The sequence below is a fragment of the Chrysochloris asiatica genome, unplaced genomic scaffold (genome assembly GCF_000296735.1).
Source record: "Chrysochloris asiatica unplaced genomic scaffold, ChrAsi1.0 scaffold00117, whole genome shotgun sequence".
Classification (NCBI taxonomy): domain Eukaryota; kingdom Metazoa; phylum Chordata; class Mammalia; order Afrosoricida; family Chrysochloridae; genus Chrysochloris; species Chrysochloris asiatica.
The window spans coordinates 8,343,304-8,357,970 of NW_006408635.1; the positions used below are offsets into that span (position 1 = coordinate 8,343,304).

General features: G+C 42.6%; 1 protein-coding gene across 1 annotated transcript; it reads right to left on the minus strand.

Annotated features, from left to right (window-relative positions):
* Positions 1-965: 965 nt before the first annotated feature.
* TAGAP (T-cell activation RhoGTPase activating protein) lies at positions 966-10,891 on the minus strand. Its single transcript, XM_006868461.1, has 9 exons — positions 10,865-10,891; positions 10,719-10,772; positions 10,328-10,394; positions 8,610-8,773; positions 7,870-8,031; positions 6,809-6,918; positions 4,480-4,675; positions 3,273-3,387; positions 966-2,197 (listed from the first exon to the last, which is right to left on the minus strand). Exons 1-9 carry the CDS (start codon positions 10,889-10,891, stop codon positions 966-968), a joined length of 2,127 nt encoding a protein of 708 aa, XP_006868523.1.
* Positions 10,892-14,667: the final 3,776 nt, after the last annotated feature.

Consider the following 14,667-nt stretch of genomic DNA (forward strand, 5'->3'; position numbering starts at 1 on the left):
CAGGGATTGTCTCTTGTGAATCTTGAGATCACTGGAGACCCGGAACAATGAACAATTCCATAAATGCTTGTGGAATGAAGAAAAAATACGAAAGACTTTCTTGGTGGATTTCTATTAACTGAAGGGAAAGCAACATGTAGGTGAAGAATGAACATTTATACTTTCAAATAACGAAGGTGATTTATTGTAGTGAAATGACATTGAAGTTTTACATGACCCCCAATGCATACATGTTTACCTTCACACTATTAGATAAGGTATCATGAACTGTAAAGAAACTCAAAGTGCTATAAAGGGCTAATAATAATGTAATGCGTTTTCATGAATGTGTCCAAATTTCATTTGAGGATTAAAAGACATAGCTAAGTATTTTTAAAAATAATTTTCATCGTGGTCTTTTCTTTTCCTGGCATTGGTGATGCCATTGAGAATTTCTGGTATGGAACTCTAATTCCTTGTTGTCTGTTTCTTTCTAATACTATGGTGATTAGTAATCTGGAAGCTGCTTATTAATGGCAGCTTCTAACAGAAATTTAAGCATATTTCCCTAAATGGAATTTGTGGAAAATGTGAAAATTAGCTTGACATTTGAGACAACACAAAAAGAAGAAAAGATTCCTGTTAAACACTAACCAGTAAAAAAGTATTCCAGGAGGCAAAGACCAGTCATATTGCCTACGTCAAGTACACAAACAAATATAGAAGCACATGTATGTTCACATCCTTTGCTTCTAAGACCTTTTCTGCAAGACTGCATTACATATTGCACAAGTTCAGGTGCACACAGACTCAACCTAAGTGCCATTGGTACAGCCATCCTCTCTGAGGAGGGTAATACCCAGACATTTCTAAAGGAGCTTATTCTTGACTTTCTAGAAAGCAGAACCTAAACACAGTTCTTTACACAGTCATGTATTTACAGAAAGAAATGCCATAAACTCTGCCCTAGTGGATGGTCTACCTTCCTAAATGTAGGATTCTCTAGCATATTGGAATTGGTCAGCCTCAAAGACAGGCTGACTACAACGCTGTACTCGATAGTCCCACTTGTTCTTGTCTCTGGACTCTGACTCTGTTCTCAGTCGGTAAAGAGTGGATCTCCCTAGAAGAGTCACTTCCTCTTTAGTTTCCACAGAGGCACACACAGTCCTGCTTTGTGTCCAGCTCTCAGTCATGGGAGACAGTCTATGTGTACTTAGTGTCCCTTGACTGAATGTGCATTTTGAATCCTCTACATGGAGGGAAGGTACGAGTGGTGGTTGTATGGAGTCTTGACTGAGCATTCTTTCCCTCATACTTTGGACAGTTTGGCTCCTGTAGGCAGCGAGTTCGAATGCTTGGCACTGAATGGCCTCTTCATAAGATGGTGGATTTCCAGGAGTTCTCTGATCCACTTGTTGAAACACATCATCAACTGAGACGGTATGGGGTCTTGAGCTGAAATCCAGAGCCGTTTGGCTGTGGATTTCAGACCAGTTTTCCTGGACGATGCGGCCAGCAAGCTGGCTTTCTTTCTTAAAACTCTTCTTCAAGTGGTTTTTGGGAAAGTCTTTGCATTTTTCAGCCCCACAGATGGTGGTTTGGGCCTGCACTCTTTTGTGAGGGGCAAAAGAGAATGACATGGAGTGTTTTTTTCTTTCTAGGTTGGGCTTCCCTTTGTCAGTCTTTGTGGTGAAGGACTGGTGTCTGGTGAAGAAATTTCTTTTGGGACTGGATGGAGACACCATGGGGGAACTGTCAGAGGATCCATCCAAGGAGCCACTGGAGACAACCTTTGGGAACAGTCCACGTGGGAAGCCTGGGCCCTGACCCATGCTCTTTGCCTTTAGGTCCAGTGATCTTCTGGGTTTGCCTTCCACTGCAGGAAACACCTCTTCTGGGAATGGGTCTTCAGGTTCCTCACTTTCAAAACGAGAGCCTTTTGGGGGCACGATGAAGTTATCCTCACTCTTGGTTAGCTTTTGCCTTGTGATCCCAGGCTCAAGGCACTCTGGTGAGGATGACATGTTGGGTTCGGAATACCTCCTGTCAGGTTGATCCAGGGAGCCTTTCAGCCTGGCCACAGTGCTGACAATGGGCTTCAGGTCTGGCTCACGTGGACACTGCAGCCTCCCGCTCTGAGAGCAGCCGACACTAGTGGACTCAGCATCAGGGTCTGTGCTGTCATAGGCCGAATCGTTCTGCAAGGTTGACACATCTAGGGGAAGTTAAGGAACAGGTGAATGTTTTGTTCAGGTTCGGGCCCTTTTAGAAATAAACTTTAGTACAAACGAACCTACTCATACCAACGAGGGAACTACTTTGGTGGAACTACTTTTCGGCTTAATATGATAAGAAATTTACTGCGTTAAAACCGGTTTCTCCCCAAATCTATTCTGAGATGGAGAAGAGACATATGGAAAGGGAAGATTCGAGGGAGATTGAGAAAAGACTGTTTCATTGAAAATTTATTGATCTTAAATTTTACAAGATCCTTGGATGACTATCTGATGGTTTTTTTAGACCCATATTCCATTAGGTGGGAACAGAACATTCTTACTCCAACCCTATGTGGCTGTTGTTGTTGTTAATTGCTGTGGAGTCGGTTCGACTCATAGCGACCCTGTATAGGGTTTCTGAGGAGCAGCTGGTGGGTTTGAACTGCTGACCCGGAAGTATAAGTTATTTAGTAAGTTCAGCAGCTGTTCAAGGATCCCTGGTGGCACAGTGATTAAGCACTTAGCTAATTGAAAGGTTAGTGGTTCAAACCCCTCAGCTGCAGCTGCAGAAAAACAAAGAAAACAACCCTCTGGTGATCAACCCCTTTAAAAATGTGTTGTTAAGTGTCATCGAGTTGGTTCCAACTCATAGTGACCCTGTATAGGGTTTCCTAGGAGCAGCTGTTGGGTTTGTACTGCTGACCTTGTGGTCCACAGTCCAGTGCTGATCCTACAGCACCACCCCAGGAATCCTGTAAAGATTTATAGCCTTGGAAACCCTGTGGGGCAATTCTCAAGGGATGCTTCGAGTTGGAAATGACTCAGAAGCAATGGGTTTGGTTTTTTTTTTTTTTTTTTTAAGCATTTTTTTCTTGATTTGCAACAGGAAGAGTAAAGCTCCAGGCTGGAGTTGAAGAGGCCTTCTGAGAAACCCTGAGCAGCCTTTTCTTTCGTATTTAAGGACTGCCCTCTGATGCTGAGTGGTGATTTGTGATGGCAGTTTCAGGCTCAAACACCAGAGCTGTTTTACCGAACTTTCGAACGAGATCATAATCATTGCTGGTACATCTGTACCTGAGCTATCCGTGTGTTCCAGGGAGTCGTCGGAAGTGATGCTGGAAGGTGCCGGGATGTGGTCCCCAAAGACTTCTAGGCAGTTATCAATGAGGAATTCCACTAAAGTCTTGACCTGTAAGGGACATAAAGACATATTTCTTTATTTGGGGGCAAGTGGGATTATAGTCACTGGGGTCAACTGTAAGGGACGTGCCATAAAGAGACTTGGAGACTTTTCTGTGTTTGAAAAGTACAGGAATTTGCTTACAAGGGTAAGTACTAGACTGTTAACTGCAAAGTCAGTAGTTCAAACCCACCAGGCACGCCTCAGCAACCCTGTATAGGATCGCTGTGAGTCAGCGCCAACTCAGTGACCCTCAACAAAAACAATATACATTGTACCAAAACACTAACCCTAAAGCCAAAGAATAGATTCCAATGCACAGCAACCCCAGACAGGGTTTCAGAGACCGTGCAATTTTTATGGGAGCAGAAATCCTAATGTTTTTCTAGCAGAGAAGCTGGATTTGACCCACCAACCTTGTGGTTACCAGCCCGGCGCCTAACCCACAGCACCACCAGCGCTTCTTATAAATGTATTATAGTTAGATTTTTGTTGTTGTTGTTGTTGTTGCTGTTTTTGAGACATGCGTTTTTTCCCCCTAAGAATTCTAGAGTCTTTTATTTTTAACTTACTGAAGGTTACATTAGGGAAATACTTTCTGAAGGTTCCAGTCATACTAGTGGTCTGGTGTGGTGCTGTAGGATAGGCACTTGATCACAAGGTCGGTTTGAACTGCAAGATTGGTGGTTCAAACTCACCAGTTGCTCCTCAGAAACCCTATACAGAGTGGCTATGAGTTGGAATCGACTTGATGGCACTTAACAACAACAACATAGTTATAATGACAGTATAATGCATGAACCAAAAAAGCCCTTTCTATCCTTAGAGACAGAGAGATGGCAACAGGGATTTGCCTCAGATCAGTGCAGGACGGGGCAGTGTTTCATTGAATTGTGTGTGTGTATGGGGGGGCATCTCTACACAACTACAACAACAATATGGTAAGACAATGGAACTCTGACCAAAGCATTCTGCACTTTTATATTTTCCCTGTGATCCTGATCCAATTGGAGAAATCCAGAAGCATTTCATTGCTTGGCATTTGCAAACAGATGGTGAGATCCTAAGTTGGGAGCTTCTCATAAATCAACTATAACAAACCTTATTGTTCAGGTCTTTCTGGGCTTCGAATGACAGGTTCTGGTCATTCTCTAGGGCCAGCATGTTGGGGCCAATGCAGATGGCGAGGTTGCTTGAGTCCATCTTGTTGGTGCTAGAGCTTTTGCTGATCAGGTAGAGCACGTAGACCAGATGCTTGAGCAGAGTGAGATTGGGCCGGGGAAGTTTATCAGCAACCCTGGTACACAAAGAGGAGACGAGTTTGAAAGGAGGCTTTGGTCTTCATGTGGTTGAGAGTTCCTGCCTGAAACTGACTTCCCTTCAAATGAGGAAGGTGCCTTTTCTCAAAGGGTATTGTGCAACATCCATTCAGACACTTCTAGCTGCAACCAACACAGCACGAAACTGGTTAACCACAAGGTCTGGAAGACCTAAGATGGGGCTTTATAATTACAACGAAGCCTTTTGCGATTTGCATAGATCTTAAATTATGCAGCAGAACCTGCATTCATTAAGACTTAAGTCTTTAAAATTTGAAAATCATTTTGTTGAGCCATCATTGAAATAATTAAGCTCGTTTAACACTGTAAGGATGGTTTTTTTGAAACACAATAATTTGCTTGTTTTTTTGGGGGGAACTGTGACCACCAGACGAAGATGGAATGTTAGGTTAGCTGCTGAGCACTTAAGCATTAAGGCTCCGTTGAGACCTTTTTAGGGAGAATAAATCAGCTTTTACGGACAGGTTCATAAGTCTGGCCAAGGCGACATTTGAACAGTAACTCTGTAACGGTGATAAATGTTCAGTTTTAACACTCACTTTTTTACAAAATGAAGTTGTGACTACGATCTGTAGATCATTTTCATGTTTCATAAGAAGTGATTGTGATGAAAGAGCTTTTATGTCTTTAGAGAGGAATTTATTATGATCATCATAGGGTTGTCATTTTAGGATAGACACTTTAATGTCTTTAATGCTCCAAATATTTCATTGAGAATATTTAACCATGTGAGGCAATCATCAACTATAGTTAAACTTTCAACGTGTTATGTGTTATGTGTGGAGTCGTGTCTCCATACGTAAAATATGCGTTGGCATTCTAATCCCCATACCTGTGGACGTGATCCTGTTTGGAAATAGACTTTTCTTTGTTATATTAATGAGAGCATGCCTGAGTAGGGTGTATTCTAAATCTAATAACTTCTGAGTTATTGACAAGAGCAGATTACATATGGATCCACACATAGGTACACACAGAGGGGGACAGATGCTCTCAGAAGAGCATCAAGCCAAGGGAACAAGGAAAGCCTGTGACTACCTATAAAGAAGGCATTGATATGAGGGAGAGCCTTTGGACTTTGAGCTTCCAGAACTATGAGACAGCAAATTGCTCTCCTGTAAAGATACCATATACTTGTGTTACAGCAGTACTAGCTAGGAAACCAAGACATAAGAACTAGCAAAAGGGCTGATATTTTAAAGTCGGGTATTTGTTGTTTTTGTTAAGTGCAGTGGAGTTGGTTCTGGCTCATAGCAACCCAAGGAGTTGCTGTGGTTTAGGGTTTCCAAGGAGTGGCTGGTGGGTTTGAATCGCCGGCTTTATGGTTATCAGTCCAGTGCTTATCCTACAGCACCACCCCAGGACTGCAGTTGGGTATTTAGGGCTCTCTAACCACTCACAAGATATCTTTTTCCTTTAGAGGGTCATGATTTTTTTCATTCTGGTTAATTATGAGGCTATGAAATGTGCTGTGGAATTTTATGAAAAACAAAACAATCCAAGCCTAAACAAACAAAATGATCCCTTGAGGCCTTTTCCCTGGACTTAAGGGGTGTTTTGTGGGAGAATTGATGTTTGTTGTGACACCAATCTGTCTGGGCTGAGGATACCCCCTAATGCCTACATTTTTCTGGTTGGCCTGTTTTCATGATTTTATCTATTATTTTATCTACTTGAACTGGCTTCCAAACCATTTGGACTCTGAGAGTTCTGAGGTACCCTTTTTGTTTTTGGAGTTGCACCTCCTTCCACTTGGCTAAATCACCTGATTAAATTTCCAGGGACCTCCTGACTTTATTCTAGGACTGGAGGAGCAATTCTCCTCAGTTTTGTTGAGAGTCACCATTCTGATGAGGCACGGCTCCATACGATAAGGTCCGGTTCAAGCCTGCCAGCCACTCCACAGAAGAAAGATAAGCTTTCTATTCCTGAGCAGATTTAAAGCCTCAGAAACCTGATGCAGGGTCACTGTGAGTCAGAACCGACTCAACAGCTCTTAACAACAAATCACAAAAAGCTTCAACACTCAGGCAGAGGGGCACAGGGTGGCTGTGGAGGCCCTGCTTCCTGGAGTCGCTTTGCACACTTACTGTTTGAGGGCCTCGATTCTGTCCTCCTCATGCTGCCTGTCCAGGGCGCCCATCCACTCCTCAAACAGGTCACTGGACAGCAGCTTTAGGGGGATGCTCCGCAGAAAGTCCTGTAGGAGGAAGGAGAACTACTGAGTCTGTCTGTGGGACCCAAAGTGCTGGGGACTCGGGGCCCAACCCATCACAGACTGCGTCCCTCCGTTCTTGTCTGCCAGCAACTTAATACCAAAAGGCACAGAGGGGACATGAATTCTGGGGGGCTGCTGGACTTAGAGTGGATTAGCTTTATTCATCAAATTTTGGGAAAACTTAAAGTCTCACTATTTTTTGGAATCTTTGATCATAGAAATAGAGATGCTTTCTATTGTAAATGAATAAATTACATTTACAGGTATTGCTGTTATTAAGCGCAGTCGAGTCAGTTCCGACTCATAGCAATCCAGTATAGGCTTTCCGAGGAATGACTGATGAGTTTGAACCAGCAACCTTATGGTTTAAACCGACCTTGCTTTCCTGCACTTATCCTACAGAATAGAGTCCTGGTGTGGTGCTGTAGGGTCAGCATTGAACTCTGAACCACAAGGTCGGTGGTTCAAACCCACCAGCTGCTCCTCAGAACCCTTATGCAGGGTTGCTATGAGTGGGAACCGACCTGATGGCACTTAACAAAAATGACAAGAAGTCTATATCTTTCTCTATAAATATCCCAAATGACCCACTGCCGGAAAGTTGGTTCTGACCCATAGAAACCCTACAGAACTGAGGAGAACTACTCCTTAGAGATTTTGAGATTGTAACTCTTAATGGAAACAGATGGCCACATCTTTCTTCCACTGGTGGGTTTGAACTGACAACCTTTTGTTTAGCAGTCCAACACCTACCTACAGCACCACCAGGGCTCCTATATGCATATATAACTGAATATAAGCAAATAAATAAAAGTATAAGTCAAAGAATGCAACTCCAAGAAGAGATTACTTTGACTGCAAGGGAGAGAAGACCATTTCTTACTCCTGAGAAGGAAGGCATTGGAACCTGTCAACATGAATGTGTGAACTCACCTTTAAAACCACGGCCAGAAGGTGCACGGGGCGGTTTTCTAAATCTACTGTGCCCCCTGAGTTGAGCTCCTCCTTAAGTTCTTTACGGGCTTTCTCATTGGCCGCTTTCCGGAATATTCCTTCAGTCGAAGGGCCTTTAAGGCATAGAATTGTAAGAATATCCTATAGGAAATTGGAATAGGATATAAGTATCCTCGGTTTGAAGACACAACCTTGCAGCTACAAATACATCTCTGTTTAGGTTGGACGATGTGAATTGTAGCTCCAACAAGAAACTGATCATGCTGATGCTTCCTGACATTAACTTTCACTCAATCTGCCATTTTTCTAACAGGAGGGAAAATTGTGTAAGCTCTGATTTTGCAAGTTCTAAAACTACCTGAGGTTCCCTTCTTTTCAAGTCATTCCACAGAAACACTGAATTCTGAACATACGCTCTGTCTGTTCATTTTTCAGAAGCTCTGCATTTTCAACATTCTCAACTGTGTAAAAGCACAAGTTGGAGCGCTATGGAGGGACCATCATCCTGAGCTCAGTGGCAAATACAACTACATTTTAGGCTATGAAAGCCACATACTCTCTTAACCTGCACTCATAAGTGGGAATGTTCTTTCTAAAAGTAGAAAAACCCCCAAAGATCTACCCCAACATGTTTAATATGGGGATTACATTAAGACTTGTCAAGGATTTTCACATTTGACAGGAAACTGAAGTTGGTTGTGGAGTAAATGCCCACCTACCTGAATGGGTCTGGGTAGTGAGTTGTCCTCACCACAGATAATCGACAAGGGCTGGTCAAAGAGTGACGTTTTCAACTCTGGCTCCAAATGCCCAGAAAAGTCGGATGAAGCAGAAAGCCTTCTTAGGAGAAAGGGCCAGGACAATACCTTTCTCTTCTTAATTTCTACAGCCAAGTAAAGAAGGCAAAGAGAAAAATGAGATTACAAAGTGAATAAAGAATGGTCCAAACAAGAAAATGGGTCTCGTCAACTCTATTAGAGGAGAAAAAAATATATGAAAATTTGAAAAACCAAGACAGCAAAGGGCGTGAATCCTAACGTAGAAAAACCAAATTGAAAAACAACCACATTATTGCCAGGGCAACCAGCCTCTAAACACCAACAGCAAAGTTCCTCAAAGTCTCCACCTTTCCTGTTGTTACCCTTCTTCTACTGTTTGCTACAGAAAAAGGAGCTAAGCCCAGCTGCGGAGGTCGTAAACAACCAGCTTCAGGCACTGGCCTTTTTAACTGTGGGGGATATTTCTGATGTGAAATGGATAATTTTAATCCCCCCCTTCAACTGGTGAAGAAAGTGAAACCTGTCAGCAAGAGAGGAAGTGACTTGCTCAACATCACTTTGAAGGGCCTTAGCAGCCATCAACCCTCTGCAGCCATGCTAGCAATAACCAGCCACTAGAAGGAGCACTATGTCATTCCTTCCGCAGGCCGCCACCTTTTCTACTGGTTTTCCCAGATGGCGTTTTAGACTAGAGTGAAACTGCTCCTGGGAGGTCTCAAGGCTGTGACCTTCCAGAAGCAGATCGCCAGGTTTGTCTTCTGAGGTGTGTCTGGGGAGGTTCAAACCACGAACCTTTTGGCTAGTAGTCGAACATTTATCAACTGTGGCACCCACAGTCCCGTGAGTGGGAATTGGCTCAACGGCAATTAACAACAGCAAGACCTGTTGTTGTAAAGTGCCGTTACTCAAAGAGATTCTATATCGGATTTCTGAGGAGTGGCTGGTGGATTTGAACTGCGGACCTTGTGGTTAGTTAGCAAACCAGTACTTATCCTATTTCACCACATCTTGACCTGGCCATGGGGAATTACTAGGAAACATGGCCAAGACAGTCTGCACTTCCAAAAGGCGGAAGCCTTAAAATGAGTTTCACCTCTTACAAGTTCCCGTCTTTGTTCTAAATTATAAAGTAGATTTGCTAAATGTTTGTCCTATATTCCTCTACCTTTTACTCTGGCAAATGGAAGGAGGATAGAGAGAGAAATGCTTCTTATACTTAAGGAAACCTGGGTCAGGGTTCCATTTTAATGAAATTAACTATGAAAAAAATTGATGGGAGCAACAGTTAAATGACTCCACGGTCTTTTAGATTCATTCTTCGTTAATGAAAGAAGGAAGAACACTAGCAAGGCAGTATGTAGGTTTCATATTCATCCACACTTTAATTGTAAGATAAGTGGACAGGAGAGTTGTTTACCCAACTAAAAACCCCTGGGAGAACTAGGGTATTCACTATAAACAAGATCTTTGCTATCACGGCGCTCTCACTATTCTAGCAACTTGGCGTATGCCTGCCATTAACAGTTAATGTTCTGTAGTTTTTAAAAGAACACTTAAATACATATAAAACAATTCCTAGTAAAGCACTGAGGTTTTGTAAACCAAGAACCCTGGTTGTTAGAACTTATATAAAGGATCAGTATGTTTTCAAAACTCACCAATTAGCTGGCAAATACTATCTTCACTCTCACATGATGCCAACAGGGGGTGTTCCTTGATATCACCCTGAAAATACATTTATTTCACTTAAAAACAATGACAGAAGGAACCTACTGTCTTCCCCATAGAATACAACAACATCTTATTCATATTAAAGATCAAGGCAGTAGAATCCATTGATTTTCTTTTCTAGGCTCTAGATTTAAGTCTTCATTATCACCATACAAGATCCCAATTAATATGTTTAGTTGACTATATTCATCAGGCTAATTTTCTACTCTGATAATCAAACAAATCCCATAAGATTCAGTTAGAACAGATGTGAGTTTCCAATACAGATGAAATGTTCTCACAGGGCAGATAAAAAGGTCTTAAAAATTGCTTTCTTACCTCTGATTGACAACCAGTTAATGGCTCCATGTTATTGGCATTTAGTGTTTTTGACTAAGAGAGAGAAAAAGACAAAATTAGGTCAACAGCTTTGACTCTTGTTTCTAGAAAGTATGAAGTAATCAATGACCGATGAGGATACGTACAGCATTGCAGCTACTGACCACCTTCATTAGGGACTGGGCTGATGATCGGTGATGAAGTGAACTCCTTTGGGACCAGGGGCTCTGTCTACAACAAATCAGTACAGAAAAGAGTTAGAATGCACACACAGGAGAAGCTGGTCGTTTTCACGGCAGTTTCCCAAAACACAAAACACAAAATGTGTTAGAAAACGACTCCTTTTAAGTGACTTATGTTGTTGTTCTTGTTAGGTGCCGTTAGTAGGTTCCAACTCATCGCGACATTATGCACAACAGAATGAAACACTGCCTGGTCCCGTGCCAACCTTACAATTGTTGCTACGCTTGAGCCAATTGCTGCTGCCGCTCTGCCAACCTGTCTCATTGGGGGGGGGGGTCTTCCTCTTTTTTGCTGACCCTGCACTTTACCAAGCATGATGTCCTTCTCCAGGGACTTACAGGCTACAAGATGTCTTAAGCTACTAAGAAGAATATCTGAGGACGCTTACTTCTAAATTATTTAAACCCGATCTCTATACTATTCCAAAATATGTTATCCATTTATTCACTTATTCCATTGCCATCAAGAGATTACTTGAATAACAGTGACAATCAAAACTAGCTGTTTGGTGGCGTGCTTACCGTGCGTCAAACACTGTAGTGTTTTGTGCGCATTTTCTCATCTAATATAAAAACAGGGCAAAAACACCCCCCAAATAAAATTTATTTCCAGGATGCTATTTGGAGTTCACATAAAACAAAGACAACATCTACAGGGTCCCTGACTGGAGAAGTGCAGACTCTCATTTAAGCAAAGCCAGCAGTATCTTGAGCCTTTATAACTCTGCTGACAGCTGTTTTCTGAAGAAGAGGCACTTTGAGGTCCATGATCTATGAGGCAGTTTGCTTTCTATTATGTGTTAGTTTAAGGTACTCACCCTGGAAGCCTCTTGACCAGTGTCCTTTTACTTCTGGTGAAGGGTGGAAAAGGAAGGAAGCAGCATGACACAGGGTTGGGGCGAACCCACTGGCAGGAGAAGGAGTGATCGCTCTGCCTTCACGTGGACTGCCTTATAAAGTGGGAGGGGGCAGGTGGAAAGTCAGACTAGCCCTGAGAGCGGAAGGAGCGTCATAAACTGTCACCAGACACAGCCAGCGGGGCCCTGGGAGCTCTCACTTCCTCATTCCTTTTAGGGCAGCTCTTACTCTTTTGCTTTTCTTCCACTACAAAGTCAGAAAAGTCTGTGAATTACCAGGGATGGAAAAGACTGACTTACAGGGGGGTGGAAAAAGTTACAGTCGCAGGTGAGGGCTCGGATACATGTCATAGGTGGGATGTGTGAATAAAAGGTTGTGTTATTTTGTATGCAAACAGCATTTTGTTTTCTAAAGTGATTTTCCCCCCTTTTTATATCATGTTTCCTTGTTCAACCACCAACTATCTATTTTGTCTATTAGTCATCAGACATTGATGAGTATCTTTTGGTATAGAATACCCATAGAACCAAGGGGACATATGAGACAGTGATCATTTCTTTTTGGGAAGGATCTCTGTCAAAAGCCAGCTCAGTATTTACCTCCCTTCTCTTGTCCTGAATGCCTAGCCCAAATACTCAATACTTCATTTATAGCCAGATCAGCCCTAATTCAGAAAACAACAAAAGATGACTGTGGTCAGACAAATTTAATGAAGAAAGGACAAGGTGAATTTCGTCTGTGACAGCCATACTTCTAAATAAGAGTCTCTGTGAATTTCATCTGTGATAGTCATCCCTCTGAATAAGAGTCTCTGGTCTTCTCAAGACTAAGAGGCCATGTGTACAATGGCCTAAGCACTTTGTGGTCCAGATAGTTGTTGTCAGGTGCCGGCAAGTCGGTTCTGATTCATAGCGACCAAGGTACAGCAGAAGGATGCACTTCCCAGTCCTACGCTGCCCTCACATGTGGTTATGTGTGAGCCCAATGCTGTTTCCACTGCATCAATCCATCTCCAAAAGAACAGTCTTCGTCTTTTCTACAGACCTTCCACTGTACCAAGCATGAGGTCCTTTTCCAGGGACTGACTCCTTGTGAGAAAACATGCCAAAGTATGTGACTCGAAGTTTCACCATCCTCGCTTCCAAGGAGCATTGTGGACACACTTCTTGTAAAACAGATTTGTTTGATATTTTGACAGTCCATGGCACTTTCAATATTTTTCTCTGACACCATAACTCAAACTCAATTCTTTCCCAGACTTCCTTATTCATTGTTCAACTTTCACATGCATACGAGACTATTGAAAATACCATGGCTTAGGTCAGGCACACCTTAGTCTTCAAAGTGACCTCTTTGCTCTCTTACATTGTGCAGCAGATTTACCTAATCAATATCTTGTTTGATTCCTTAACTGCTGCTTTCACAAGGGTTGATTGTGGGTCCAAGTAAAATGAAATCTTTGGCAACTTCAATATTTTCCCCAGGATATTATTTTACCAGGATATTATTTATTGGTCCAATTGTGAGGATTTTTGTTTTCTTTACACTGAGGTAAAACGTTTGGATTTGTTTACACACTGGAGTGTCATAGAACATTGAGAATAGTCAGTCTGTATCCACAGTCAGTAGTGTTGCTGCATTCCACAGTGTAACGGTGAGTGAAAGAAGCCAGACCAAAGGGTATGTATGCCCTGCATACGCCTATCATCACTATAAAGTTCAAACGCAGTAAAGAGGCAGTGGTAGGATTCTTGCCTTTCCTGTGGAAGACCCGGGTTTGATTCCCAGCCAGTCCACCTCAAGTACGTCTGTCTGTGGAGCTTTGCATGATGCTCTGATGCAAAGCTGGTTTCAAGGGAGCTTCCGTGCTAAGATGCACCAGGAAGAAGGATCTGGTGATCTACTCCCCAAAAATCAACCAACGGATCATAATGGTCCAATCCTCAGTCAACCACGGAGATGGCACAGGACTGGGCAGTGTGTGCGTTACATTGCTTATGGGATTACCAGGAGGTGAGAGTCAGCTAACAATAACAATGACACAAAACAGCAAATAACCCATGTGGTTAGAAGCCAGCATAGTGGTTTTCCTAGGGGGTTGGTTGGTGATTACAAGGAGCAAGGGAGAGTGTTGGGGTGCTTGCAATTGTCCACTTCTTGATTTGGATGTTGCTGTGCTTATCTGTGGAGTCCTGGTGTGGCACTGTGGGTTAATGCTCTAGACTGCTAAGCTGTTAGAACTGCAAGGTTGGCAGTTCAAGCTCACCAACTGCTCCTCAGAAACCTTACACAGGGTCGCTATGGGTCGGGATCGACTCGACGGTACTTAACAACAACAACAATATGCTTATCTGTACGTTTCTGAAATTAGGTTATTTTTCAATAAAATGTTAACAAGTGTCATGAATTCAGCACCTTTAATTTTACAACGTTCTCCTGCTGATACTTCTATTGTATCTGTTCACGTTGGGAGGAGATCATTACTAGAGATATTTGGAAGCAGATTCCCATGCAGTTGGATGTTTCAGTGGATGAGCCCAGGGCAGCCCCTGGTTTCCAATTCCTACCCACAGGCTCCTTTGTTGAACACTTTGACAGTGTGTAAGTCCCTCAGTCTCTCTGAAGTCTCTGGAAACTCTCTTAGCCTTTTATCTCCCTGCACAACTTGAGCCCTCTTGTCTTTTGTTATTGTTAAGTGCCATCAAGTCATAGTGACCCTCTATAGGGTTTCTGAGGAGCATCTAATGGGTTTGAACTGCCTTGCAGTACAGCACATTAACCCACAGTGCCACACCAGGACTCTTGTCTTTAAATCCTCCAAAAGATAATTCACAGATTAAAAAAAAAAA

Excerpts from the sequence above, each read along its gene's own strand:
- TAGAP (XM_006868461.1), bottom strand. The coding sequence starts at position 10,891 with ATGAAGGTGGTCAGTAGCTGCAATGCT. Across the intron at positions 6,919-7,869 it reads TTCTGGCCGTGGTTTTAAAG|GACTTTCTGCGGAGCATCCC; the intron begins GTGAGTTCACAC and ends TTCCTCCTACAG. Across the intron at positions 4,676-6,808 it reads AGAATCGAGGCCCTCAAACA|GGTTGCTGATAAACTTCCCC; the intron begins GTAAGTGTGCAA and ends TTTGTGTACCAG.